This window comes from Pantherophis guttatus, chromosome 6, assembly GCF_059756535.1.
Source record: "Pantherophis guttatus breed Tessera chromosome 6, ASM5975653v1, whole genome shotgun sequence".
Taxonomy (NCBI): Eukaryota; Metazoa; Chordata; class Lepidosauria; order Squamata; family Colubridae; genus Pantherophis; species Pantherophis guttatus.
In genome coordinates this window covers 72,095,863-72,123,854 of record NC_142068.1, presented here as the reverse complement: position 1 = coordinate 72,123,854, position 27,992 = coordinate 72,095,863, and the positions used below count along the sequence as shown (strand labels likewise).

Genomic DNA, 27,992 nt, shown 5'->3' with positions numbered 1-27,992 from the left:
TTGGGAGTCCCCTGCTGCTTGACAGAGCTGGTCAAACATGGCCCCTTTATGACCTGTGGACTTCAACTCCCAGAATTCCTGAGCCAGCTTGGCTGTCTCATGAATTCTGGGAGTTGAAGTCCACAGGTTGTAAAAGGGCCACAGTTGCCCACCCCTGGCTTAGAATGATTTAAGAAAACGAGCCAGAGGAGGAGGAGGAGGAGGAGGAGCGAGCGCCATGCTGACTGTGGGCGAGGAGGCCTTCCAGAGGCTCAAACGTCATGCAGAAAGGCGGCCATTTTGGAGAAGGGCAGGAAACGAAGGCAGGGGGTTGCCTCCGTGCCGAGGCGTGGCCGCCGTTCTCCAACCTGGGGAGGGAAACAAAAGGGAGGCGGGCGGCGGCAGCGAGGACTCGCGCTCTCCTCCACGGAGCGAGTTGCCGTCGTTCTCCGCCATGTGGTGCCCAGCCACCCGCCCGCGCTTCGTCCCGATGCTGCAGCTGCTGCTGCTCCTTCTGGCCAACGGGGAGCTGCAGGGCGACGCCGAGGCGGCCGAGCGAGCCACGCTGCTGAGCCCTTTCTTCGGCACCAAATCCCGCTACGAAGAGCTGCACCCGTACCTTCTCCGGGACCCTCTGTCGCTCGGGCCGCCGCTCTCGGGCTTCCCGCTGCCGCCGGCTTCCTGCACCCCGCTTCAGCTGAGCGCCGTGATGCGCCACGGCACGCGCTTCCCCACCCGCAAGCAGATCGAGAAACTGGCGAGCCTGCACGGCCTCCTACGGGGCGGCGGCGGCGGCGGCGGCAAGCGCTGCTCGGTGGCGGAGCGCCTGGCGCGATGGGAGATGTGGTACCAGCCGAGCATGGACGGGAAGCTGGCCCCCAAAGGCTTCAGCGACATGGGGATGCTGGCCAAGCGTCTGGCCTCCCGCTTCCCCAGCCTCCTGGCTCCCGGTCGGCGCCTGGCCTTCACCAGCAGCTCCAAGCACCGGTGCGTGGATAGCAGCAAAGCCTTCCGCGAAGGGCTCCGCGAGGCGCTGATGAGCGGCGGCGGGAAAAACGGTGAGTCCGCTCTCCCCAGGCTTGGGGAAACTCGCCTGCGGGACAATTTCACTTTTTTTAAAAAAAAAATATTTTATTTGCAGGTAAGGCCACCAATCAATGTCTGTAGCCTGTTCTTTTCATTCCTGCCTTGTTTGAAATTCCCCTTGACTGTTTTAACAGATCTTGGTTATCTTTTTCATTTCGTCCATGTCTAATGCATTTGGGTAGATTGGTGCCTCCGTTGTGGAGAACCATTCTGGAATTTTATCATAATGATTCTTTTTTTTTTATCCCTTTGCCACGTTTGTAATTAGTGCATCGCTAATTAAATAGTTGAAAATAGTTATGCTGTTTATTTTTTTCCTTCCCACAAAAAAGCGTGCCCCCCCCCTCTGCAAATCATATCCCTCTAATGCTAAAATTCTTTTATTTCGTAATTCCATCCAGTCTTTGATCCATATAAGTGATGTTGCTTTGTAGTAGGTTTCCCAATCTGGGAGTCCAAATCCTCCTCTTTCTCTACTATCTTTCAGTGCTTGTATTTTGATTCTTGATTTTTTCCCCTGCCAAATATAGTTTAAAAAAATAAAAACAAATATTTTAATGTTTTGCCCTTCACGTTTCATTCTGTCCCTCCTTTGGCATTGCTCCTTTCTTCTATGACTCTTATTCCACTATTTTCTTTGATATTAGTGTTAACTCTTGTCCTGCAACTAGTTGACCCTGGTGAGTTGAGTTGACCCTGGTGAGTTGAGTTGATCCTGGTGAGTTGAGTTGACCCTGGTGAGTTGAGTTGATCCTGGTGAGTTAGCCAGGAAGAATTGTCATAGACTCCCCCACGCCCCCCTCTCTGGCTTCCCCCAGGTCAGAAAGGAAGAAAAACAAAACAAAACACCTTTCCTCAGCCCTTTAAATTGCATGCTATTTCATAAAATACTTTCCCTCCCTCTTTACATTGCAAATTTGTTTCATAAAACGCTCCCCTCCTTTAAATTGCACATTTTATGATTCATGGTTGTTTCCAATACAGATACTTTTCCTGCACCTATCCAATTTTTACTTTCCTTGAAGATATCATTCAACCCCACAGAGGGGGGGAAAACCTATAATACTGTGGGTTCTCTCCCTCCCACTTAAAAATATCTTAGACCTGAAAAGATTTTTCCAGTAGCTGGGGTACAGCTAGAGGTGGGGGTCTTTTGGCTTTTCTTGTCTACAGTTAGACCAGAACCTCTCTCCTCTCCCATGCTGTTCAGCCAGCCTGGCAGAAGGGTTGTGGATAATGGAGCAGGTTATGTTTTGAATACTCCTTGATCCCGAAGTCCCTTGATCTGGAAGAAACTGCATTCAGTAAACAGGTACAGATTTACAGTTCTAGAGGTTCAGGATTCATTTGAGGTCCTTCCTTTCCCCAGTGGACTTTGCTGGTGTCATTTAAATCAGAATAGAGCTGGAAAGGACTTTGTAGGTCTTCTAATCCAACCCCCTGCTCAAACAGGAGACCCATACCATTTCAGACAGATGGCTGTCCAGTCCTTTCTTAAAAATCTCCAGGGATGAAGCACCCACAATTTCTGAAGGCAAGCTGTTCCACTGGTTAATTATCCTCACTGTTAGGAAAAGTTTCCCCTTAATTCCAGGTTGCTTCTCTCCTTGATTAGTTTCCATTCATTGTTTCTTGTCTTGCCTTCTGGTGCTTTGGAAAATAAGTTGACCTCCTCTTTCTTTTTTGCTGCAGCCCCTCAAATACTGAAATACTTCTATCATGTCATCTCAGTCCTTCTTTTCTCTGGACTGGCCATACCCAATTAATTTTAGGGTATATGTAGAAAAAGACCAAGGTAGAAATAACTGAACAGTATGGGGCAAGGTAGTAATTATTGTTTACATTTCTCTTCTGATTGTAATTAAAAGCATTGTTACTCCTTGGTTGCTGACCAATTTCCGAAACATTTCAGCTCTGGCTGGATTTCACAAGCAACTCAAAAGATCTACGGGTAGTCCTTGACTTTTCAGTCACTTGAATTCTCAGTTAAGGTAGTGATAGGTTGGCTCAGCAGATACTTATTAAACTTCCAAACTTACCAAAGACGTGTTTTAGCATGCTGCACTCCAGTTTCTAGATAATGGAATTTCAGTCACTAAGTAATGTCATCATTAAAAACAAGATGCCACATGATTGCTTTAAGACTATAATCCTGTCTCTCCCTGTTAATCAAAAATTGTTGAGTGATAAATTGGGAAAATAGTAAAATATTGACTGATACACAAAAGAATATATTATAATTATAATGAGCACATTAAGGCTAGAAGTTGGAAGACAAAAATTCTGTATATGTAATTGTATTATTACTGTGAGCACTGTGTGAAAAATATGTCAACCCAGTCATTACACTGTCCACAAAAAAATGTTGGTTGTTAAAGAAAAATTGTAAATAAAACATATACAAAAAAAAAATACTGTGGATTGTTAAGCAAGTATCCAAGCCAATCCATTCTGAGCTTGGTACCTCCCAGCCCTGACCCTCAGTAACATAAGGGGCTGACTCCAATTGCCCCCACCTGCTTATCTTCCCCCATCTGTGTGCTATTGTCAGGGTTCCAAGTAACACCCCCAACGAAAGAAAGCTCCGACGCTTGAGTTTCCTCAAAGTTCCATTTTATTAGAAATGTCATATTGGCACATCCGGGAAAACCCGAATCTGAAAGCTTCCGGGAAAGGTCAAGTCCCTGCCCAACGCCCACATGTCCATCACATGGTCCAATCAAAGCACCGTCCCAACTGGAGATGCTTCCCAGTCTCATCTGTCCAGGTGCAGGGCAAGATGTCCTTGACTCCCTGATAAAGGAATGTTATTATGACTATATATCATCCATGCTCCATACAATCCCCCCTCCCAATTTCCCACAGTAGTAAATGTCGTAGGCCTGAAGGCCAAATGCAAAAGATGGCTTCCAGGCCTAACACCTAGCTCATCTCAGTTTGTTGTTTTGTTTGTTTGTTTTTTGCTCCCACTGCTGATGAGGCATGCCTGGCCTGGCTATTGGGCCAGGCTGGACTAGCTGTACAGGAGTGGGTCAGGGAATTGAAAGCAGTCCCTGGGTGACAGCATGTGAAAATGCTCCTTTTTCAAAAAGCTGGAGTGCAGCATACAAAAACACCTCTTTGGATGTTGGTTGCCCTGCCACACACAAGTTCATTAAGTCTCTGTTGAGCCACTCTATCACTGTCCTAATTCTTTATTTCCAGCTGACAGGAAACGACATTCTCAAACAGTCCTAACCAATTTTTAAAGGAACAGCAAACTTTCATCTCTTATGTATACCTGTGTATCTTCTGTTTACAAACTTGACTCGTACCCTTCTGGGCTTAAACTAACTTCGGCACCCAGACATTTTTTCCATCACTTCATTCACCATGATGGTTTATCTGGAAGTCAAGAGATTGGAGTGCAGCAAGCAAGAGAAGCATTTTGGGGATTAACTCTTGCCCTGTCAAAATCCACTTGGCCTCCTACAGGTAGTCCTTGACTTACAACCACAATTGAGCAGAATATTTCTGTTGCTAAGCGAGATAATTGTTAAATGAGTTTTTGCCCGATGTTAAGATCTTTCTTGCCACAGTTTTTGAGTTAGTAACACAGTTATTAAGTGAATCTGTCTTCCCTACTGACTTTGCTTATCAGAAGATTGCAAAAAGTGGTCACATGATCCCCGGACATTGCAACCATCCTAAATCTATATCAGTTGCCAAGCATCGCATGACCATGAGGATGCTGCAATATTCGAAGTGTGAAAAATGGTCATAAGTCATGTTTTCCAGTGTAACTTTAAATGGTCATTAAATTGAACTGTTTGTAAATTGAGAACTACTTTTGTTTGTTTGTGAGGGGCAGTCTCATCTCTAGCCATCCGCTGCTTTCACATTGCTTTCTAAATCCTGATTTGGGGCTCATCTTTATGAATATGTGATGCTCCTCCTTTCCATGCTTTCCATACTGATCCTTTTTTAATTGCTCTTTCTTTTAAGAAAGAAGAAGTGTCTTTGAGTACCTCTTAAATTAATGTGCTGAATATGCTATTAACTTGGGAACCACCGAATTAGTTCTTTTGTATTTATACTGCCTGCAGGCTATACATTGCCCTCTTGCTGCACAGTTTAAAAATGTTAATCATTCTAGCTAAATGCAAGCTACATAATCCAAAGTATTCTATCACAGAAACATTCTCAACTGTTCTCATTTACAGCTATCTAGTGCTGAGAGAAAAAGTTAGATTAGTTAGAGTTGGTTTGTTTTGATGATCCTCAGATCCACCTTTGACCATTGCTTTCCTAACACTAGTGGTATGATTTCTTGTAAAACAAAGAAAACAAAAATCTGCAGTCTATGTTCTAAAATAGGTCAATATAATGTACAAACATGCATTGAATTCCCTTTAAAGCTTAGGGGGAGGGAGGAGAGAGAAAAGTCTGGTTCCATTTACATTGGATCATCATCCACTCACCATGACTCTCAGCCACCCACAATATTAAATGCAGTCTCCAGCCAGCAAAAAGTTGAATTTTCTAACTTTATGTTACACATCGTAACTTTGGAAGCTGAGGTGACAGTCACAGCAAATGCCAGCATGGTGTAGTAGTTAAATGTTGACCTGGAACACGGAGTCCCAGTTCTAGTCTACCTATAGTTAGTCCTCAACTTATGACTGTAATTGAGCTTGGAATTACACACACACACGATTTTACAACCTTTTTGCAGGCTTTATCAAATCAACCTATTTTTTGCCAGAAATTAGAAGTAAATACAGGTAGTCCTCAATTTACAAACCATAACTGAGCTCAAGATTTCTGTTGCTAAGTGAGACATTTCTTAAGTGAATTTTGCCCCATTTTACTACCTTTCTTGCCACCGTTACTAAGTGAATTACTGCAGTTGTAAAGTTGGTAACACGGTTGTTAACCCATTGACTTTGCTTGTCAGAAGGTTGCAAAAGGAGATCACATGATCCTGGGACACTGCAACCGTCATAAATATGAGTCGGTCGCCAAGCATCTGAATTTTGATCACATGACCATGGGGATGCTGTAACGGTCGTAAGTGTGAAAGATGGTCATAAGTCACTTTTTTCAGTGCCGTTTTAACTTTGAGCGGTCACTAAATGAACTGTTGTAAATTGAGGACTACCTGTACCAGTTCCTGGCAAAAAAAGAAATACCAAAAATCACAATCACGTGACTTGGGGATGTTGCAAAAGGTTTTGAACACAGGTTGGTTGCCAAGCGCCTCACGTATGATCACATGACCATTGGAACTTTGAAACTGGGTTCTAAATAGATGTGAGAAAGTCCGTTCTAACTGACTGTCCTCAGCCAAGGACTATCTTTATGCCTCACAGGGTGATTTTTATGGAGAACAATAGGAAATGTTATGTACAATGTTACGGCCTAGAAATATATAAATAAGAACAGAGAAGTTAAATAGTAAAACCAAGTTCTGTTTTGTTTAGTTTCTTTTTTGCTTATCCAAGAACAATTTTGGAGTCATTAAAAAAGGCACTTCCTAATTTATTTGAGTAAATTAATCACATATTTTTAAAAATCTTTTTTAATTAACAAAATACAAAAGCCAATGAGAAAGAACACACATAATTATAAAAGAAGAAAACAGAAAACTTAAAAAAGAATTTTTGCATTTCACATTACACTTTCAAAATTGAAATTCTCCATGAAGGGAGTTTCCTGGCTATTAGGGAACAGAAAACTATAGCGTGTGTGTGTGTGTGTGTGTGTATATATATATATATATATTATATACACATACATACATACATACATACATACATACACACACACACACACACTTTTTGTTTATTTTTTCCTGTTAACAAGACTAGAGTAGAGAGGATTTTATGAGGCTCATGTATATTTTCATATATTCTTATTACACTTTATTTAAGTAATAATTATAGAGGTATTACTGAGCAGGTATTGAAATAATATTTAGATGTAGATTGGAAAAATGCATATGAGTGAGCAGTGTGAGGTGGCTTAATAGAAGTATTTATGTTGATTTTTATCACACTTTTTTAATATTTTTATAAATAATTCAAGATGGCAACCATACCTAATTCTCAAACTCTAGCAATTCTCAGTCATCCAGGGACATGGTTGTCCCAAAGGTGCTTTTTCAGGAGGCAACTGGATTTTCTTGTTTTTTCTTTGAAGTCGTTTCACTTCTCATCCAAGAAGCTTCCTCAGCTTTGACAGGATAGTGGGGAATGGAAGGAATATAAAGGAATATAAATCCTTCCATTCCCCACTATCCTGTCAGAACTGAGGAAACTTCTTGGATGAGAAGCGAAACGTCTTCAAAGAAAAAACAAGAAAATCCAGTTGCCTCCTGAAAAAGCACCTTTGGGATACCTAGTACTTCTTTTTCTTCTTGTTTTCTCCACTACAGCGAGCCTGTGAGGTGGGTTACACAGAGAAAGAGTGCCTGGCCCAAAGTCACCTAGGCAGTTTTCATGCCTAAGGCAGGATTAGAACTCACATTCTCCTGGTTTCTAGCCTGATCCCTTAAACACTAAATCAAACTGGCTATTACAAACTTTGGAACTTGAAGTATGGTTTCTACGTCTCAGGAAACAGTAACTCCAATATAATCTGTGCTGGTTAGACTTCAACCTTTGAGTACTATAATCTATTCTTAGAGCAGTGGGGAAGAATGATCGGGTGACTTGAAAAGAAGTCCTCTGAAGAGAGAATACAAATACAGTACATTTAGCCTTAAGAAAAGACAAGTGTGGAAAGTTACAGCAACATTTTTCATCAAGTTCACTTAGAAGGTTAAGATTTGTTTTCTGTTGTTCTGGAGCATAGTAATGTTCTTAAGTTATAAGAAGACAGATTTTAGCTAAATATTAAGAAACATCTCAAAGCATTCAACAATAGAACCAATTTTCAAGGGAGGCAATGGGTTCCCTTGAAATTTGTTCAGACGGGCAGAGTAATCACCTGTCAGGTCTGTCTTGATGTTAGAGCCTGTTGTTAGCTGTAATCAAGTTTTTCGAACTTGACAACTTTAAGATGTGTGTACTTCAATTCCTAGAATTCCCCAGCCTACATGCCAAGTTTGAAAAACACTGGACTAAATTATCCTTTCCATCTCTATGATTCTGTGTTTTGTGTTGGGACAGAATGGGAAAGGATATAAAACCTGTAACTAAGGTTCCAGCATCTTTAATCATAGTGGCATGTCTTTGATCTATTTCCTTTGACGTATTTGGAAAAGAAGATAGAAAACAGCTGTCAGTTTTGAGAGCAGGATTCAATAGCTACAAAATGTGGCAATGTATATCTAAATTTATTTATTTATTTATTTATTTTTAAATTTGTATACCGCCCTTCTCCCTGAGGACTCAGGGCGGTGAACAGCCAAGTAAAAACATAAACTACAAACATTAAAATACAATTTAAAAGATATATATAAATTTGGCCCCATGATTAAAAACAATAACAGACAATTAAAAACATTTTAAAAAGTGTTAGGCCAGCCCGGCTTGCTGGAAAAAGAAGGTTTTAAGGATACAGCAGAAGGCACCGAGGTCTTGGATTCTCCTTATCTCTGGGGGCAGCTGATTCCAGAGGGTAGGTGCCCCCACAGAGAAGACCCTCCCCCTGGGCCTAGTATATTGTTAATTTTTTCATCAATTTGTCAGATAACTGTATTTTAGGCCAATCTCTCATTTTCTGCTGTGCTTTGAAAAATAGTCAAAAACATCAGCAAAAAGAATGTAATCCCTGCTTTGTTCCTCATGTATTTGCACATGGCAAAAGCTGGGGACAGACCAGGCCAGATTGAGAGATGACTAACAATAGTCTCTTTCCCAGCAACAGTGGCTTCTCAAATAGTAATTAAAATTAATTCAAGATAAATAGCCTTTATGACCACAACTGGGATTGGAATTTCCATCACTGAGCAAGGCAATCATTAACTGACTTGTGCCTGATTTTGCGGCCTTGGTTGTTAAGCAAATCACCATGGTCATTACTGAATTATACTGCAATTAAGCAAATCTTAATCTTCCCCTATTGAATTTGCTTGTCAGAAACCATCTGGGAGAGGGTCATAAATGGCAATTACATGACTCTGGGGTGCTACAATCATTGTAAATACAAGCCACTTGTCCAGTACCTGAATTTTTACCACATGACTGTGAGAGATGCTGCAGTGGTCATATTGTGTGAAGACCAGTTATAAGTCTTTTTTTTCAGTACCGTGGTAACTTTGAACAATAGCTAAATGCTCTGAAATCAAGGACTACCTAATTAAAAGTAAAAGTGATTAATGTATTACAACCAGTGTTCCTTAAATACGTTCCAGAGGAGGCCACTGTTTTGCCTAAAACTTACAGATGGAGTTATGAGTGTGTCTAAGAATAGTTCAAGTTTGCATACCCATTCACTCACCATGGCAATGCAAATCATTAGAAACAGTACTCTTAAGACTTTCAAGCAAGGAAATCATAACACTTAATCTTCAGCTCCATAAAGTATTGCAACTTGAAGCTATACGAGTGGCTGCTGTATTGTGATTAAAAACATCTTTTGTACCTTTGCAAAATTTCCTGCAAAAGTGTCACAAAGTGTGGAATTGATGAATGCAGTTACCTAGCCCTGTCTGAATGCTGCAGGACTGTAGGCCACAGAATGGCTATACAGAGAATACTGAAAAGTATCAAATTGTAGAAGTACACCTAGTTCCCGCAGCCAACTATTGCAAATAGTGCAAGCAGATAGCTCCATGACCACATCACAGCATAAAACCTGGTCTACCATGCAGTTACCAGGTTGTCTTATCCAAGACCACAGTTTGAAACAGTCCTTTTTTTGGTCTGGCACTTGGCTCAAGTTGGACAATGCCAAGCTACCTGGAATTCTGGATAGAGGAGGGGCCAGCACCATCACATCCAAGGCCTAGTTGTTATGTTAGGGCATTGTTCCATCCAATCAGTTGTTCAGTGGAGTCAGCCTTGCTCAGCTGGATCTGCTGCTGTTGCCACTTCTGATTGCATTCTCTTTGGCCAGTAATTTCAAGCCTGCTCCTCTCTCCTTCCAAGCCATTAAAGGCCTGTCATCCAGTCTTTGGGCCCGGAATGATTATTTTTTCTTTTGGTAAAAGATATTGCCTTCCCCAAAACAGATTGATCACACATTTCCAACAATTACTCCTTGATATCGGGATAATTCCACTTTTTTTTAAAATTACAATTTCTTAGTATTCTTTCACCACCATCAATGCTTGATACATTCACAATTCCTAATAAACAGTCAAATCCCAAAGTTTTGGTATGTAATTCAACATTGCACTAGCATTATTAACATTCAAAGATTTTCCCATAAATCTACTAATATACACAATACACGATCCCCATGACAGCCGTATGATTATAAAGCCCAATATCACGTAACCACATTGCTTAGCAACTGCAATCCCACAGTCCCATTTGCTATTGCAACCCCAGAATCATACAGGCCATTAAGCAGGAAGATGCAGGAGTCCAAGTAAGCAGGAGTGAGGGTGCCATGGTCAGGCACTACGGAATGTGGTCAAGTGCCACAGGCAGTGCTACAGACCATGGTCAGGGGAAAAATTGACAGAGCAACTTCCAACTTTCTACTGGCTTCCCCATTGACATCACTTGTGGGAAGCTGGCTGGGAATGTCAGAAATCACGATCATGTGATCATGGCTCATTACAACACAATTGTGAGCCAGGATCAAGTGCCCAGATCAGGATCACAAGTCTGTAGGGACACTGATGGCTGGAACTCTGAGGACCAGTCATAAGTCCTCCTTATTCAGTGCTGATGTAACTCTGAACAGCCATTGAATGAGAGGTCATAATTCAAGGGCTACCTTGTACTAAATGATCACACAATGATATAAGGTAGATCAGTGAACACCTTCAACATAAAATATCTGATCTCCATCCTTTTGAGTACTTTATTGTTTTTCTCGAAACAAACAATTTCATAAGATACTATGGGGAGGGATTGTTTTGGAGCTGAAGGCTCAGTTATAGAAGGTCTAATTTAAACCAAGTAATAATAAGCAAAAGATGTTCAATAACAGTTGCAGTAGGCAACTGTTAAGTATCATCCTGCATCAAAATGGTACGGAATAGTCAACCACTTCCAGTGATCAGTCAGTTAATACCAACCCATAGACTAAGATACCAATTATAATAGTTGCAACAAGTGATTACTAGCTTCCAGTTCCCCTGGATCTTGCATGTAAAACTAAAATCTTGGACTGAGTTGTGATTTCTTTGTTTTTGCCGTTGAGGTCCATGTACATTCTCCTAATATTGCATATTAAATTGATATGATACCATTGCACGTAAATAGACATAATACAGGTAGTCCTTGAGTTACGAATGTAATGGAGCCATTCGTAACCTGGAGATTTGTGGGAGTGAATCGTACCTTGAACACAATCACTCCCTCCTTTTGCCCACGCATTTGCTAATCGAATGTGCAGCTCGTTAAGTGCACATGAGGTATTTCGCGGTTGGGAAGGCCATGTGGGGGCCTAGTGATGGAACAGGCCACCTGCTTAAAACCACCCAAGGCCTCCTTGACCCACTGAAATATCTCACAATTGCTTCCCCCCCCCCCCAAACATGCTGCGCCGGGTCACTTACCATGCGAAGATCTAGCAAACTGTCTCTTCTCCTGCCTCTCAGCCAAGCGTGCTCCTCCGATGTTCTGTTTAGGCTTCTGCAGGCTGGCATTTTTCTGGCCAAATCGGAGCTCTGTTTAGGCCTGATCAGGACCTGCCCCTCCTAACCTCCATTTTGGCCAGCAAAGTGCAGGATGAATTTTGCAGAACCTCTGCAGTTGTTTGTAAGGGTGAACAATTGCCGTACTGCTGCAAGACTCGTAGTTTTGGGACTTATTCATAAACACTAGGGGGCGCTGATCACATAACTTCGAACGTTTGCTAAGGGAACACTCATAACCCAGGGATTAACTGTATCATACTGTTTGTGCCACACCCAAGGATGCTGAAAATGCTTTCAATGGATATTTAGTGAAATCTTCATCACTAGGAGAAAAGATGTTTACATAACTGATTTAATGCAATTAACTCTTAAGTGTACACTAGTAGTTATAACAGCAATGTGATGACAATGATGAAATAAATTGTTAACATTACTTCGTTTATTTTCAGTTACATTGACAGAAACATTTGAAATCAATGATAAATTGATGAGATTTTTTGATCACTGTGAAAAATTTGTACGAGACGTTGAAGACAACGACACAGCCATGTATGAGGTTGACGCCTTTAAGGAAAGCCCTGAGATGATGAAGGTAGTGAATAAAACCACACATACTTTGTGTCTACCAGCGGAAGACTTAAATGCAGGTAATACTCAGTCTTTGAACTCTTGAAGCTTATTGTGTTTGCTACCTGTCTTCGGTTATGATAAGGATCAGGTGGACATGAAATGTTAAACATGATAATACCACTTGAATTTGAACCTCTTCAATACCAAAGTGTCCTGGTTGTGGGTAGTATGTCTCACGTGCACAAAAGTAGTCCTTTACTTATGACCACAACTTAATAAGGAACTTCCCTCAATAACAATACAACCATTAAGTGAATTATACGCAATTTTATGACCTTTTCTGCCACTCAAATCACCCATGGTCACTAAGTGAATACGACTTTTCTGATTGACTTTTATATAGACAGCTTCTTAAAGGGCAATGACCCTGTTGATTCATCCTCAGTCTTAAAGGGCTGGTCAGGTTTAAATCTTCATTACCCTGACAACTTTGCTTGTCGGAAGCCTCCTGGAAAGGTCACAAGTGCTGATCATGTGATCTTAGGATGCAGCAACCATTGTAAATACACACCAGTTGCCAAGCACCCAAATTTTGATCACGTGACCATGGGGCCTGCTACAGTTGTCAGTATGAGGATTGCCAGGGGTGGGTTCTACTTACCTTTACTACCGGTTCACAGCGGGATTGCACGCGCACGCTCACTTTGCTCGCACACACGCCTTCTGCGCATGCGCAGATCGCTTCTGATGACAGGGTCAGTGGGCGGAGCCTCCCGCCGGTTTTACTACCAGTTCTATAGAACCGGTCCGATCCGGGGGCAACCCACCACTGAGGATTGCTCATAAATTGCTTTTTTCAACATAGTCATAACTTTGAATGGCCGTTAAATGAATGGACATAAATCAAGGACTACCTGCACATTTGCCACCAAGAGTAAAAACTGAAACTTGATTCATGTTTATGTGGTAGCCTGGAGAGAGGAGACAGACGTTTACCATTGAGTCCCACTGGTTGGAAAGGCTTTGTAAGATCAGGTGTGGAGGACAGAAAGGAAGTAACCTATCAGCAATTTTCATGCAAAGCTCAGGTAATTCAATCCCCAAACATGTAACTGCTGTAGAGCATCCACTGCTAGCAAGCTGAGTAGCTACTAATAATATCCTTGCCATCAGTCATTGTTTATACTTCCGTTTAGTAAGGCTTAAGTAAATGCACGCTACAGATATTAGGATCACTGTCTTTTCAAAAACCCGAATAGGAGAAAAATCAAAATTCATCAGAGTAACAGTGTGGAGTTATATAAGCAGTGGGCTTTTTAATTAGAATATCATGAATGGAAGAAAATACAGTAAGTACAAAAGTAGGTAAATAATTGTCCTATATATAGTATGCATGTTTATTTTGCATAGTATGTTAGTGTCTGCCTACGTATGAGAATGTAGAAAAGATAATATATTAAGTTTCAGGTTTCACACTTTGCAGCTTAAAAGGACAAGCATTTGAACTTATTTATTTATTTATTTATTTATTTATTTCTTAAATTTATATTGCCACCTATTCGCCCAGGGCGACTCAAGGCGGCTTACAGAATATAAAAACCACATTTAAAAAACAGTAAAACGTAATAAAAAATCAGATAAATTAATGTTATAAAATCACTCCCCACCTCCCGCCCCAGCAATAGCTGATCACACAAGCCATTTAATGGGCTCCATCCTGCTCTGGGTTCCCCAGGCCCACTAGCAGAACCAGGTCTTCAGTGCCTTCCAGAAGAGAATTAGAGTGTGGGCTGTTCTAATCTCTGGGGGAATGATGTTCCAGAGAAAGGGAGCCACTACAGAGAAGGTCCTTCTTCTGGGTCTCACCAGGTGTATCTCCCTCGGGGATGGGACCCGCAGCATTCCCTGCCTCCCCGCTCTGATGGGTTGGGTAGATGTGACCGGCAAGAGACGGTCCCTCAGATAACCTGGTCCCAAGCCATGAAGGGCTTTAAAGGTGACAACCAGCACCTTGAATTGCACCCGGAAGCAGATCGGCAGCCAATGCAACTCCCGCAGGAAAGGTGATACATGTGCACACCGTGGTCTGCACAAAACCATGTGGGCCGCTGCATTTTGCAACAACTGGAGCTTCCGGATGCTCTTCAAGGGCAGCCCCATGTAGAGCGTGTTACAATAGTCAAGACGGGAAGTGACTAAGGCATGAGTGACTGTGAGTAGGGATTGCCGGTCCAGGAAAGGGTGTAACTGGCACACCACTTGCAGTTGCGCAAAGCCCTCCTGGCCGCGACCGTCACCTGCTCTTCGAACAGGAGTCGTGAGTCCAGGAGTTTGCAACCATCTTCGGAAAATAAGGACCTATAAAAATTCTGTTTTTGCTTATACTAATCAAACAAGTTCTCTGCAAACCCTTAACACCCATCTGCATGTCATTTATGAATAATATAGATAAGTTTATATTAAACATCTGCCAGTTTGTACTTTACATTTTATACATCTTGACATCTGACTGCAGATTGTAGATGCAAAGATTGTAGATGCAGAAATTGTAGATAAACCAATAAATTCTGTGTGACGCTATCCATTCAGCGGAATTGCGAGTTGTCTGGGAAAAGAAGTAACAACTTTGTTTGTAGTACTTTGTGTTCTACTACCATGTTGTTTCTCTGTAGGGCTCTATTCCTGGATTAAAGTTTCAGTTTCCTTTTTTCTTCATTGATATGGGAGTATTGTAAAGTAATGTTTTCTCCTTTTTTGAAGTAGGTTTTTTCATCTTGCCATTTTTGAATAAGTATCTTAAAAGCTGAGTTAGTTTATTGCTATCTTATTTTTCCCCTGCAGATCTGGTTCAAGTGGCATTTTTTACTTGCTCCTTTGGACTAAGTATAAAAAACATTAGCTCCCCCTGGTGTTCACTGTTCAACAAAGAAGATGCTAAGGTAAGTGTTGAATACAGATAGACCTTGACTTACAACCACCATTGAGCCCAAAATTTCTGTTGTTAAGTGAGACTTTCTTAAGTGAGTTTTCTCCCATTTTACGGCCTTTCTTGCCACAGTTGTTAAGTTTATCATTGCAGTTGTTAAGTTAGTAACATGGTTGTTAGATAAATTTGGCTTCCCCACTGATTTTGCTTGTCAGAAGGTTGCAAAAGTTTGGTCACATGACCCCAGGACACTGCAATCATCATAAAAACAAACCTGTTGCCAAGCATCCAAATTGTGTAGGGGATGCTACAACAGTCATAAGTGTGAAAATGGGCATACCGTATTTTTCGGTTTATAAAACGCAAAAATAGTTTTTGGCCTCCGCGCGTCAGATTTTCACCCTCCTAGGCACCCAGAAGTATTCTGCAGTGCTCTGAATGGCTCGTTTTTGCCAAAAATGCACCCAATTTTGGCCTGTAAAGTTCTTTTGGGGGTCAGGGAGGATGAAAATAAAATGCACGGAGGGTTTGGGAGGCCAAAAATGCCTGTATTTGGTCTATAAGACGCACCTAAATTTGCACCCACTTTTGGGGGGGGGTGTCTTATACTCCAAAAAATACGTTAAGTCACTTTTTTCAGTGATGTAACTTTGAATGGTCACTAAATGAACTGTTGTAAGTTGAGGACTATCTGTATTATCTCTAAGCCATGTAATGTGAAATGTCAGAGTATGAAATCTAAACTGGCATTTTTAATTCAACAGAATGTTTAATATTTATTTCTAGGCACTTGAATATCTGAATGATCTCAAACAATATTGGAAGAGAGCCTATGGATATAATATTAACAGTCAGTCCAGCTGCATACTTCTCCAAGATATCTTCAAAAATTTGGATAAGGCAGTTTCAGAGAGTAAAAGGTATTTTTTTGAAGTGGAGGGGAACACTACTTTGGGACTGATAATTTACAATAATAGATTGGCTGATTGATACTTGATAGCAATAAATTGGCTCTGACCACTTGAATGTATTTGTATCTAGTTTCTATCCAACATTTTAAAGCATTTTAAAGATTTTAAAAACACAAGTATGATTTTTTTTATTAATAAGCCATAATCTAAGATACAGGATTTTTTAAAAAGTACTGTTATAACAGTTTCCCATTGTTTAAGAAAATAGGGGGTCTCCAATTCCTTACTCTATGCAGTCTTTAAAATGTACATAACAAATTGATTGTTCAATAATAGGTACTTATAATGACTACACGTGGGTGTATTTGCCTCATGGTATTTAATGATAACTTCTAATAAATTTGTTTCAGTGAAGATAAAAATTCCATGGATCCAAATCAAGATACCAGTAAATATCCCAATTGGAAATACTACCATTGAACGGCTTCCTTATTACACAGTATTTTCTTATGTTCAGGCACAAATACTAATAAATCAGAGATGGGTTTCAGCAGGTTCTGAACAGTTCTGGAGAACCGGTAGCAGAAATTTTGAATTCAGAGAACCAGTAGTAAAAATTCTAACTGGCCCCGCCCCCATCTATTCTCTGCCTCCCAAGTCCCAGCTGATCAGGAGGAAATGGGTATTTGCAGTAACCTTCCCCTGGATTGGGGAGGGAATGGAGATTTTACAGTATCCTTCCCCTGCCACACCCACCAAGCCATGCCACACCCACCAAGCCACACCCACAGAACCGGTAGTAAAAAATTTTGAAACCCACCATTGTAATAAATACATTGGTTGCAAAAAAAAAATCTATGGATTCCTAAGTTTTGCCTAAATGCTTAACCAGCACATAACATGTCATTGAATAGTAACTGTTATGCCTAATTCAAGCATTATTTGGTATATTTAAAATTCATGTATTATTGCATGAACATTCTCTGGAAATAATGTGGCTAACAGTTTAAAACTGATACTACATGTTATGGTCAACAGTTGTTATGGATGGATAGATAGAAGGATCAAACTTTGTGCTAGTCACTAGTCAGTAGGCACTTAACCCTAAATAAATAAAGATCAATAAAACAAGGACCTTGAATCAAAAAGGTAGTGGATATAATTTAATTAATTACATTTTTAGAAATAGGTTTTTTTAAATTACCTTTTTTTATTAAATGTATATTGCCAGAACAGAAGTCTTTGAAATAAATATTACGACCAAAAATAAAAAGTAAATTGCCAGTGAATATGAAATAATTCACAATTAACTGATTGAGAAATTATGGAAATAAGGTCCATATGTTGATAAAGGTGTAGCATAATTGTTGTCCAAAGGATCATTTTTGTTGGAATGTATCTTATAAAAGACAAGTTCCAGAAATGTGGGGTTTTTATATAGATGCCAACATAAAAGTTGTTCATCCTTTTTATGCACTAATAAGACGAATGAGTTTGCGGATGACTCAGGAACATCACCAGCATTCATAATAATACTAGCGACAAGTGTCCTCTAAATAGACTTTATATAATGGGTTTCTTACGTTAGGGCCCAAAATGAGATCATGTGATCACATGGGGTGGGGGAGGGGGCTGTTGAAGGTGATAAGTATCTTTTGGGGGGAATCTGTCGTAACATTGAACCACTAAGCAACCAGTTGTAAATCGAGGATTACCTGCATTTTCTGCAGTTAAAATTCCAGCCCAGTCTATGCCTTTGGTTCTTTGTTACAGCCGACATGAACAATCCATGCATGGTGTATATTTCAGGAGTTGTCTATACTATTTACTATTTAACAGATAGCCTTGATTTTGCTTATACAGAACGTTTAAGCCTGACTGCAAGGTAGGTGCTTGTGGTACAATGACTATTGGAACAGGATTTTGTACATATCAATTGTATGGCTCACAACTTCTCAAATTTTGCCTTCATTATGGATGAAGAGTGGAGACCAGGGCTAGAAGCAGCACTACTTTGATCCTGAATTCTGACAAATACCAACCGTAGTTAGACCCATTGCAATGCAGCTTCTGATTCATGGCTCATGAGGTCTTCTATCACAGCTATATATCCCCATTGGGATCAATTTTACCCAACATTTAACCTGAGTACAAGTAAAACGTTCACACTACACCTCTTCCTCTGTCTCTCTTATAACTATTGGGTGCAGATTGGCTCCTTCGTTCTATTTATGGTCCAATAACTTTGAAGCTCTCACAGCACAGTCATGGTGGAGTTTGTTCAAACATGCAGCGTGAAAGGAAGGATGTACAGCAAAGAACGTTTCTGCTTCCAAGCTGCTCTCCGACGAATAGTAAACCAAAAGATTACAGAAGCTAAGCTTAGGTGGCTAAATTTGTCATGATTCATGGTAGATAGGCTGTGTTAAACTTTGGTAGTCAGGGAACATATTAATGCAGCCATAATCCTTTCAGAAAGCCATGGAATGAAGAGCTGAATTTCTACTTGAGAAAGGAAAACCAATGTACTCCTAGCCTTTTAATTATGATTAGGAATGCTGTATTTGTATTGGCCTCAGTTTATATTGAAACTATTTAAGGCTGGAGTTACAGACAGGAGTTGTGTACACACTGTTCCACGGCTATTTGGTTTTTAATGAGACTTTCAACCACGGAGGATTTGATTTAAACCAAGTTGATTTATATCACAATTTAAATCACTAGTAAAAAGGCTTGATTTAAATCAATTCAATTTAAATCATAATTTTTAAAGAGCAACTGCCATCTCTGTCCTCCAGCGGCTCCTCCTCTGACCCGCTGTTGACTCACTGACAGTCCCATTCACACAACAAGGTGAGGGACATGGCAGGAAGCAGGTGAATGGATGCCCGCTAACAGGCGCTGCCATGATGGATGGGAAATGACAGGTGCTCTTTCATATTATATTTATAAGCTGCTTAGAAGGTTTCACTTTCATTTTTACTGCTTGTCCTTCCTCCTCACACTTAGAACCTGCTGGTACAGATGCATTTCTCTTCAATCATACAGTTTGTAGTGTACATAGATTTGCAAAACAAGGAGATAAAGTAATATTCCTGAACTTTGTTTTATAATTTATCTCACAGTTACTGCGAAATTGTGTGAATGGATCAATGAAGTGCATGTTATCTCAGCTTGCAGAGCTTGGATTCATTGAATGAGTTTACCAAAAATGTAAATATTGCAGCATATACAGCGTCATGCTACATAACTAAGCTCCATTCCTGCTGAATAAACAACCATAAATTATTAATGTATCTTAAATAGAAAACTATATTTAGATACATTTTTACTCCAAAAGCATTTTATTAAAATAAATTTGATAAAAATAAAAAAAAATCTGATTTAAATTTTTTTAAAGTCTGATTGTTTAAATTTGTTTTTTTTTTAATCAATTTTTATCCACTCTGCTTTCAACACATGGTATTCTATCTCCTAACGCTTGATGGCAGTGTAAATACAAGATGTTAGCATATATTTTCATAATGCTGCCTTAGGTTATGTAATTCAATGTGTCCATTTCTTCTTTATATTTCTGAACAAATATAAGCCTGACGTAGGAAAGGATTAGATAATTTGGACCTTTTTTTTTTTTTTATAAAGTAGGATAAAGCACAGTTGGGTTGAGTGACTTAGAATGTGTAACTTACAGAATCAAGATAGTGATAAAGCCACACCTAGAAGACTAAGAAAGAATTAAAGGTTCAGGCCTAATGTTGCCTTTCTGCTGTTTGAATAGCATCCCATTGAGAAAATGCTCAAAATCAGTTTTGCTGAGACTATGGCACGGATATCCCCTAACAGAGAGACAGAGCAGCCAAGTAGTTGGCAAATACAGAGCGCATAAAAAAGAAGATGACTTTAACCCTAATCCTATTCAATTATAAATCAAACAATATTTCAATTACAGAGAGTAGGAGTAAAGTTCAACATCCTTTTCTTCCTTGATGAGCAAGGACAGTTCGCAACCTAAGCCGAAGTGAGTGAATTCTTATTCCCAAGGAGGCTGATGTTTAACTACAGAGACTATTTCAAATGTATTTACAGTAGGGGACAAAAGGAGCTTTACTTACAAAAACTCACCTAAGCATTGATTTAGGATCTAGATCCCCTGTGCTCGGCCTACTGTATCTGATCAACCTAACAGATGCCGGAGCCCAGTGGCTCAGGTGATTATGACACTGGTAAGAAAGATCATAAAATGGAGTAGAATTCACTTAATTATCTCACTTAGCATCGAAAAATTTGGGCTCAATTATGGTTGTAAGGTGAGAACTGTCTGTAAAACTCTAGCAGATTAGGAGGCAGTATTCTACTATTCTACTATTAAGTATTCTACTATTAAAACCATGATCCTTTTCCAACAAGAGATGAGGATGAGACTAATGCAGAGAAGTTAGAAGTTTTGTTGTCTCCAATTAGATGGTTGAGCTGGAAAATCCTAAACACAGCAAAAGAATGTGGGAGCGTATTTTTGCCCATTATATCTGAGATTCAGGATGGGTCCAGAAAGTCTTGGGATAACTAGAACCAACAATGTCTAGCACTGATGGTGTTACCTAGTTTGGGTAATGAAATGTCTGCAAAAAAACCAACAACCACGCTCAGGGAGCTCCAAGGACACCTCAGTTCAACCCTGAGCCACAAATAGTCTCCTTTATTGGAATTAGAACTAGTTAAGATAAATTTGATGGGGAAAGTTTGAGTAGACACTTCAATAGCCTTCGCTCCCATTTGCCATTGTAATTCTTTATTTCTTTGCTCATCCTGTTAACAGGTTAATGATTTCTGGCTTTCATATGCAGATTCAATCTTACTACATACTTAACCTGTATCTTACATGTTTCCTTTATTGCTTTTCTTGAAATATAGATGCTTTATTTTTAAGCTCCAAAACCACCTGAGCTTGGTAAACTTGGTTAAAAGGAAACACTGGAGCCTTTCACTTAAAATGTTAATCCTGGGGAAGGGGAATTTTCTCTCTTTATTTCCTCCAGTTTCTAAATGAGAGGGGGCCTTTCTACAATGGAATGCAGAAAATATATCTACTGTCCCAAAATATTAATAATGACAACAGAACAATGGCCTTCAGTAACATCCCGTTTGTGCTTTTGATTTCATGCAAGTTTTTTTCATGAGGGCCATATTTAAAACAGAAGATAGGATTTAATTTAGTTTATTAAATTGAATTTAATTTAGTTGCTATGAATTTAATATAGTGGTTTATTAAATTGAATTTAATATAGTGGTTAATAAAGTGGTTAAGGCTAGAAAGCTAAGAGACAGTGAGTTTTAATGTCACCTGAAAGCTAACTGAGTCACCTTGAATTAGTAACACACTCTCAGCCCAACACACCTACCTCACAGGGTTCTTGTGGGAAAAATAGGAGGAATGTGTTGAATATGTTCACTGCAGTGGATTATTTGTTAAAAAAAAAATAAAAGGCAGGATACAAACAATAAATAATATTTTATTATAGATATATTTTCTGCATTCCATTGGAGCCAAAGGAAGATAACAATATTTGTAAGGAAATAAGGAATAATTATTTTTTATTATTAGTCACATTAAAACTTACAGTTCAATAGTATCTATTGGAGGGCTTCTAGAGATTACACCCAAGTCTTTGGCAGCAGATTGGGGAAGTTTATGATCTTCTGATTTATAATTTTGAAGGAAAACGCATTCTTGTTGACCAGTTACCATTTACGTACATAGAGTAATCTAAAAATATCAAAATGGCAAATTGCCTTAAAAAAAAAAGATAAAGTAGAACAAAAAACAGTTCTAGACAATTCTTATTCCTGGCAGCTCTGCAGGTTTCACACACCAAAGAGGTCCAACTTAATCATCAGAAAAACATCAGTTTGTTAGCTCAAATCGGATATTTCTATCCAATTTTCTTTCAATTTTCTTTCCGTCGAGTTCAGACTCTGGTTTTCTGGAAGCAACTCCTTCTACCCATATGAGTTGCCAGTTGTCCTTAAGTGCAGGTAAAAGAAAAGGTTGGAGTTAAAGTTAAAACTTTGTGTTGATTGACGAGATACTTTTGCTTAATGTGCTTTTGGCAAGTGAATGTGTTCTGTTATACAAGAATTTTCCAGGGAAAATTCTTGTCAAGAGTTGCTTTTCTTTTTTGAATAGCAGTCAAGGTTTGTTGACCTATGTGGGTGGGACCTTTGTGATGTTATGATGCAAACAGGATTATCAAACATAACCCTTTGCCTTAATAAAATAAAAAGAATATAAATGTATTTGTATTGAAAGCTTAGTACATAGAAAGCTATTATAGAAATCTGTCTTTCTAGGGTAACTTGTATCTGTTTCTGATCATTTGTTCAAGAATCGATGCTCATTTACATTACTTTAGGAAACTACTTAATTGTATCTCTGCTGCATAGAACTGGTTAATATTTTAGTAAATCCCAAATCCCAATAGTCATGGGTATTATGAGAATTTAATATTAGAGTTGTGAGGAACTATGTTTTCAGTGAAGGAAATAAGCCAGGACTAAATGCATCCTGATTAAAGACTCTTAATACTGGTTGAATTACAAAAACTTGTAAATGAATTTTGCTGAGTACAAAATTGTGCCATAGTATATTTGTTTAGTCATTGATTATTACATAAAGTACAGTTCGCTCATTCATATAGCATGTTAAGCCAAAACTAATAAACTTCATTATGGCTTAGTGCAATCATGGTAAGTTTCTCACCCTTCCTTCCCTTTCAGAAATATATCTCTTGCCTAATTGTGCTAGCTTGATTTTATATTAAATTAAGTTTATCAGTAATGCTGTGTAATGAGATAGTAAAGCAATATATTACAAATATGGCAATCAAACAATTAACTGAACTTTGTTGCCTTTTACATGATATTATAGACCAGCCCATATAACTAAAAGCATTTCTTCGATAATTTTAAACTATGGACTTGTTAGCTCAGAATGGCAAATCTGCAGGATGTTGTGGCTTGTGAAAACACCCTCTTTGCTCCCATTTGAATTTTCCCAGTAATATGAGCAGCTAAACAAACCAGAAATAGAATATATGTAGTATTGGGTTGAACTATGGAGTCCTTAGTGCTCTCTAAGCCTGGTTGTTTGCTTACAGATTCCAAAGATGCTTTCCCCCCCCCACCCCCGAGTCAACTGGACTTTCTGATTTTTCTTTGAAGATGTTTCACTTCTCATCCAAGAAGCTTCTCCAGTTTGTCTGATGGTGGGGAATGGAAGGATTTATACTCCTTGCAGACAGCTGGTCATTTGCATTCTTTTAGAGAGTCATTGAGGCCACTTGGAAGTTTATCTGTGTCCTCAGGGTCACCTGAGTAGTGCAAATGGGTGTGGAACCTTCTTGGAAACCTTGAAAGGACTGTGTTGTCGACTGGAGATAGATGATGTCATATCCCTCCCCCACTGTTGAGAGAGGACTGTTCAATTTTGAGATAGATGGCAACCAGAAGGTCCATTTACCTCCTGAAGAAAAAAAAAACACCTTTGGGACAACCAAGACCTGGATGACTGAGAATCTCCGTAGACATTTGCTTGCAGATGTTTCATTACTCAACTAGGTAACATTGGCTGACTGTGGGGTTTGATTACTAGCACTGAGAATGTTACCTAGACAAAAATGAAACAACTCTAAGCAAACAATCAAGGTCAGAGCATCAAGGACTCCACAGACCAGAAGTAATTTGTTTGAATGTATCATCTGAATTGGATAATTGATCGTATCAATCTCAAATAACACAGGGTCCAAAAACAAGGGTTTCTTGGGTTAACATCTGGTTTGTGCCGAAACAGTAAGCTACGACTTCTAGTCTTGATAACGTATCTAGCCAGACTTCCCTACCCTTCAGATCCCATCATCTTGCAGTCTGTATGGGCTTTGACTGCTTGGTTGGATAGAGAGAGCCATAGTCTACCACATTTAAAGAGTACTAGGATAGGAAGGATTAAGGCCGGTTTCTGAGTTGTAATCAACGCCAGATCTCAGTAATCACTGCACTAATCCATATTGTTAGTGTATTCAGAACTTTAAACGAACTCCTAGTGCACATATCACATTAGGCTGTTTTTAAAAAATCACTTTAGATGTGGCTTATCCATATACTTAGAAACCCTCCCAGAATGTAGAAATGGGCTCAGCCGATAGGTTTTTATAGCAATGAACTACAGATTGGAATTTATGTACCTACAGTATTTTATACTGTACTATCTTTGTAATTCTTTACGGTATTCAGGCTTTGCATCATCTGCTTTGTACTGCACTCTTATCTTAGTGATTCACAAAATTCCAAAGTTTGCATGAATATCTTATTTATAATCTAACAAAAGAGCTAGCAAATGCATTTTCAGCTTAACTAAATGTGGCAGACCCCTAGAAAAAGTGCATATTGAAAAGCATTTAAAGGAAAACTATGTTTGCTCTCACGTGCATATTCAAAGAGGCCTTTTGCGGTGAAGCAAGGGAGACTGGGTGCAGTAATTTAATGGAACAAGGGAAATTAGAAATACGCAAAAGGAAGTCATAGACAAGAATATCTTAAGATACCCTATCAGGGAGGGTACCTTTGTTTTTATGGTTTGCAGTGAGCAGCCTAGTAATTGTATGAGATAGGCAGCCACATAAATCCTATAAATAAATAAATGGATGAAAAAAAAATGCTTTAGGCATTTCTTAAAGTAAGGACAAGCTTATCTGCAGAAAAAAAACCAACCCTTTAGAGGAGCGGTGGGATACAACAGCCCCTTTATGACTTGTGGACTTCAACTCCCAGAATTCCTGAGCCAGGCTGGCTCAGGAATTCTGGGAGTTGAAGTTCACAAGTCATAAAAGGACCATCGTTTAGATTACATAAATACGTAGAGTCTCGGTTTGGTGTATTGGTTAAGATGCTGGGCAAAAAAACAGGATACTGAATTCTAGGCTTCCTTTAGACATGAAAGCAGGATGGGTGACTTGGGCCAGTCACTCCCTTTCGGCCTAGCCTAATCAGGTTAGTTGCAAACATGTCAGGAAACTGGCCTCTGTAATCTGCCAGAGACTCTGTCTTTTTTTTTTTTTTTAGGTACTTGGAGTAGGGTTTTAAAAATGAGTCCTATTTTGAGGAACTGGCCATTATTTGAATGTGTTATTTGATCAAAGCATGACTTTTTCCAACTGAATTGATCCTCTTAGCTTCAAATCACTACAATTAAATCTAGTTTTCTACTACATAGCAGATTTGACTACAGCACCTACCGTAGTAACAAAACAGTAGTTTCCTATTCATCTGAACTTGGATAAATTTGAGTAATCATTTCTTTCTTGACTTTTTAACTTTCCAGGTCAAAACCTATTTCTTCGCCGGTGATCATCCAATTTGGACATGCAGAGACTCTTCAGCCACTTCTCTCACTCATGGGCTATTTTAAAGACAAAGTGCCTCTTAATGCCAGAAACTATCGCAGTCAGTCGAAACGCAAGTTCCGTAGTGGTCGTATCGTCCCTTATGCTGCCAACTTGTTGTTTGTGCTTTATCATTGTGATCAAGCTAGGTCTCCTAAAGACGAGTATAAGGTTCAGATTCTTCTCAACGAGAAGCTCCTGCCTTTCACGTACTCGGGGAAAACAGTTTCTTTGTACACCAAACTGAAAAACCATTATAAATATTCCCTTCAGAATTGTGAGTTTGCCAAAGTGTGCAGTATCAAGAAAAATGGTACTAGCATTAAATTGTTATAAAGAGACATCGTTAAAAAAAAAGAAGATCAATGTTTCGGCGTGTGCATATTTTTGGCAAATGGTAATATTTTTGCTTTTGCTGTGAAGACTGGTGCACTGCTGATACTGCAGTGTTTAAAAAAAGTCCTTAAATGTATATTTGCAATTTTTAATGGTGGCATCAAACCTGAAGCCTGAAAGAAAGAAAGGCATACCGGATATTTCCAAAGCTTGAAACAAACTGACACTCTATTCATGAAAAATAACTCTCTCTCTCTCTCTCTCCCCTGTTCCTAAATCAGGAATGATTGAAAAGTAATGATGTGCTGTTCCACATTCAGCTTACTCCATTGTGCTGGCTGTGGTCTACTGTGAATAGTTCCAGAGTTAATGATAATGAAAAATGGTTGCTGGTACTTTGTAAAAAGAAAAAAAGGTGGATTTCAGCAAGTATTTCTTACTTTCGATTCAAAAAAGAAAAAAAGGTGGATTTCAACAAGTATTTCTTACTTTCGATTCCAAGGGACATTCACATATTCCTGTTAATCTCAGGGGACTTTTGAGGCCATGTGAATTGCCTAAATATTTATTTCTCTGTATTCCGTTTCAAAGTTTTAGCATACATTTGGGCAGCCCAGGGGTAAGTGACCACCTTCCATAATACAGTCGTTTATTTTTAATGGTAGACTTTGTCCAGTAATAATGTTCATCTTCTAGGACCAGAAAAAGAAGACTTGTGAACTTGCCATTTGGACAAAGGCCATTCCAGTTTCAGTATTTAACTATTTCAATTGTCTTCTTCTGTATTCATGTTGAAGGTGAAGAATTAGTGGATTTTATTCCAGATTCAAAAAGATAAAGTTAGTCTGTACAGCAGGTGATTTAAAAAAAAACAACCATGAAAAATGGCCTAAAATTTAATCCATTTTGGGTGTGAAAGAGACGACTTACAGTGGGAATGAGAAATGTCTACCATTCTAACTCCGAAACATCTCTTCAAACACCAAAAACAACATCAAACGTTTGAAATAAAAGCCCATTTTGCTCCCGTATCTCTGCATTTCAACTTCATAATGTTAGGGAGACAAATACAAGTTATTAAGACTGCCTCCAGTACGAAGGTGATTAGCTGCCAACTCCTGTTTAGAGAGAAGGTTATATTGCATGTTATAAAGACAGTATATAGTGCTTTTGTGAAAATTTTCATTAATCTTTAAAAGATATATATATATATATATTCTGATTGTGTAAATCAGTATTTTTCAAACTTGACAACTTTAAAATGAGTGGGTTTCAATTTCCTGAATTCCCCAGCCAGCATGCTGGATTCATTTTATCAAGAAAATATTTTTAGATTCTTTCTTTTAAAAAATCATTTGGGAACAACAGTTGCTACCTTAAAATTTTGCATTTAAGAGACGCAGCTACGGTATGTATATAAGATCAGATACTGAAGTAAGAGGTTTCATGCTTAAGCAGAAATCTGATTAGAGTTCATTTTAAATCACCTTATATGTCTTAACAAAAGCAATTTGAATTAAATATACTAAATTAGAATTACAATAGAGTTTGAAGAAAGGGATTTTAAACTTTCTTTTAGAGATTAGGCTTTTAATGGAAGTAATTAAAGGATCGAGTCTGTAATGATGGCTCTAGTGATCAAGATGAAAGGGAAGAGAAAATGATGACTAGCAAGGTAGACTAAGGAGTGATGAGTGCACTGCTGAAAAATTGGAAGAATCGGGTTGGGGAAAAAAACTTATTTCTGTGGTTGCTAAGAATTGACACTAACTTAAAGGAACATTTATCAAGAACTCTGTTTGAGAATATCAATCATTAAACCTACTAGTACAATTAAAATCATTATTATAGGCAAAAGACTCATAGCTGCCTTGATTTTAGAACATTCCATTGCTTTTGTGATCTTTCATTAAGTGGAATATAGCATGTTTGTTAAATATGTTACTGAATGTAAACTGGATAAGGCTTTAAGAGATGTATAGTACTTGCAATTCAGGTTTTCATTTTGC

General features: G+C 39.0%; 1 protein-coding gene across 1 annotated transcript; it reads left to right on the top strand.

Moving 5' to 3' along the window:
- Positions 1-27,840, top strand: MINPP1 (multiple inositol-polyphosphate phosphatase 1). The gene is made up of 5 exons (XM_034425948.3): positions 1-1,037; positions 12,256-12,453; positions 15,218-15,315; positions 16,089-16,222; positions 25,587-27,840. Exons 1-5 carry the CDS (start codon positions 218-220, stop codon positions 25,981-25,983), a joined length of 1,647 nt encoding a protein of 548 aa, XP_034281839.3. The 5' UTR covers positions 1-217; the 3' UTR covers positions 25,984-27,840.
- Positions 27,841-27,992: the final 152 nt, after the last annotated feature.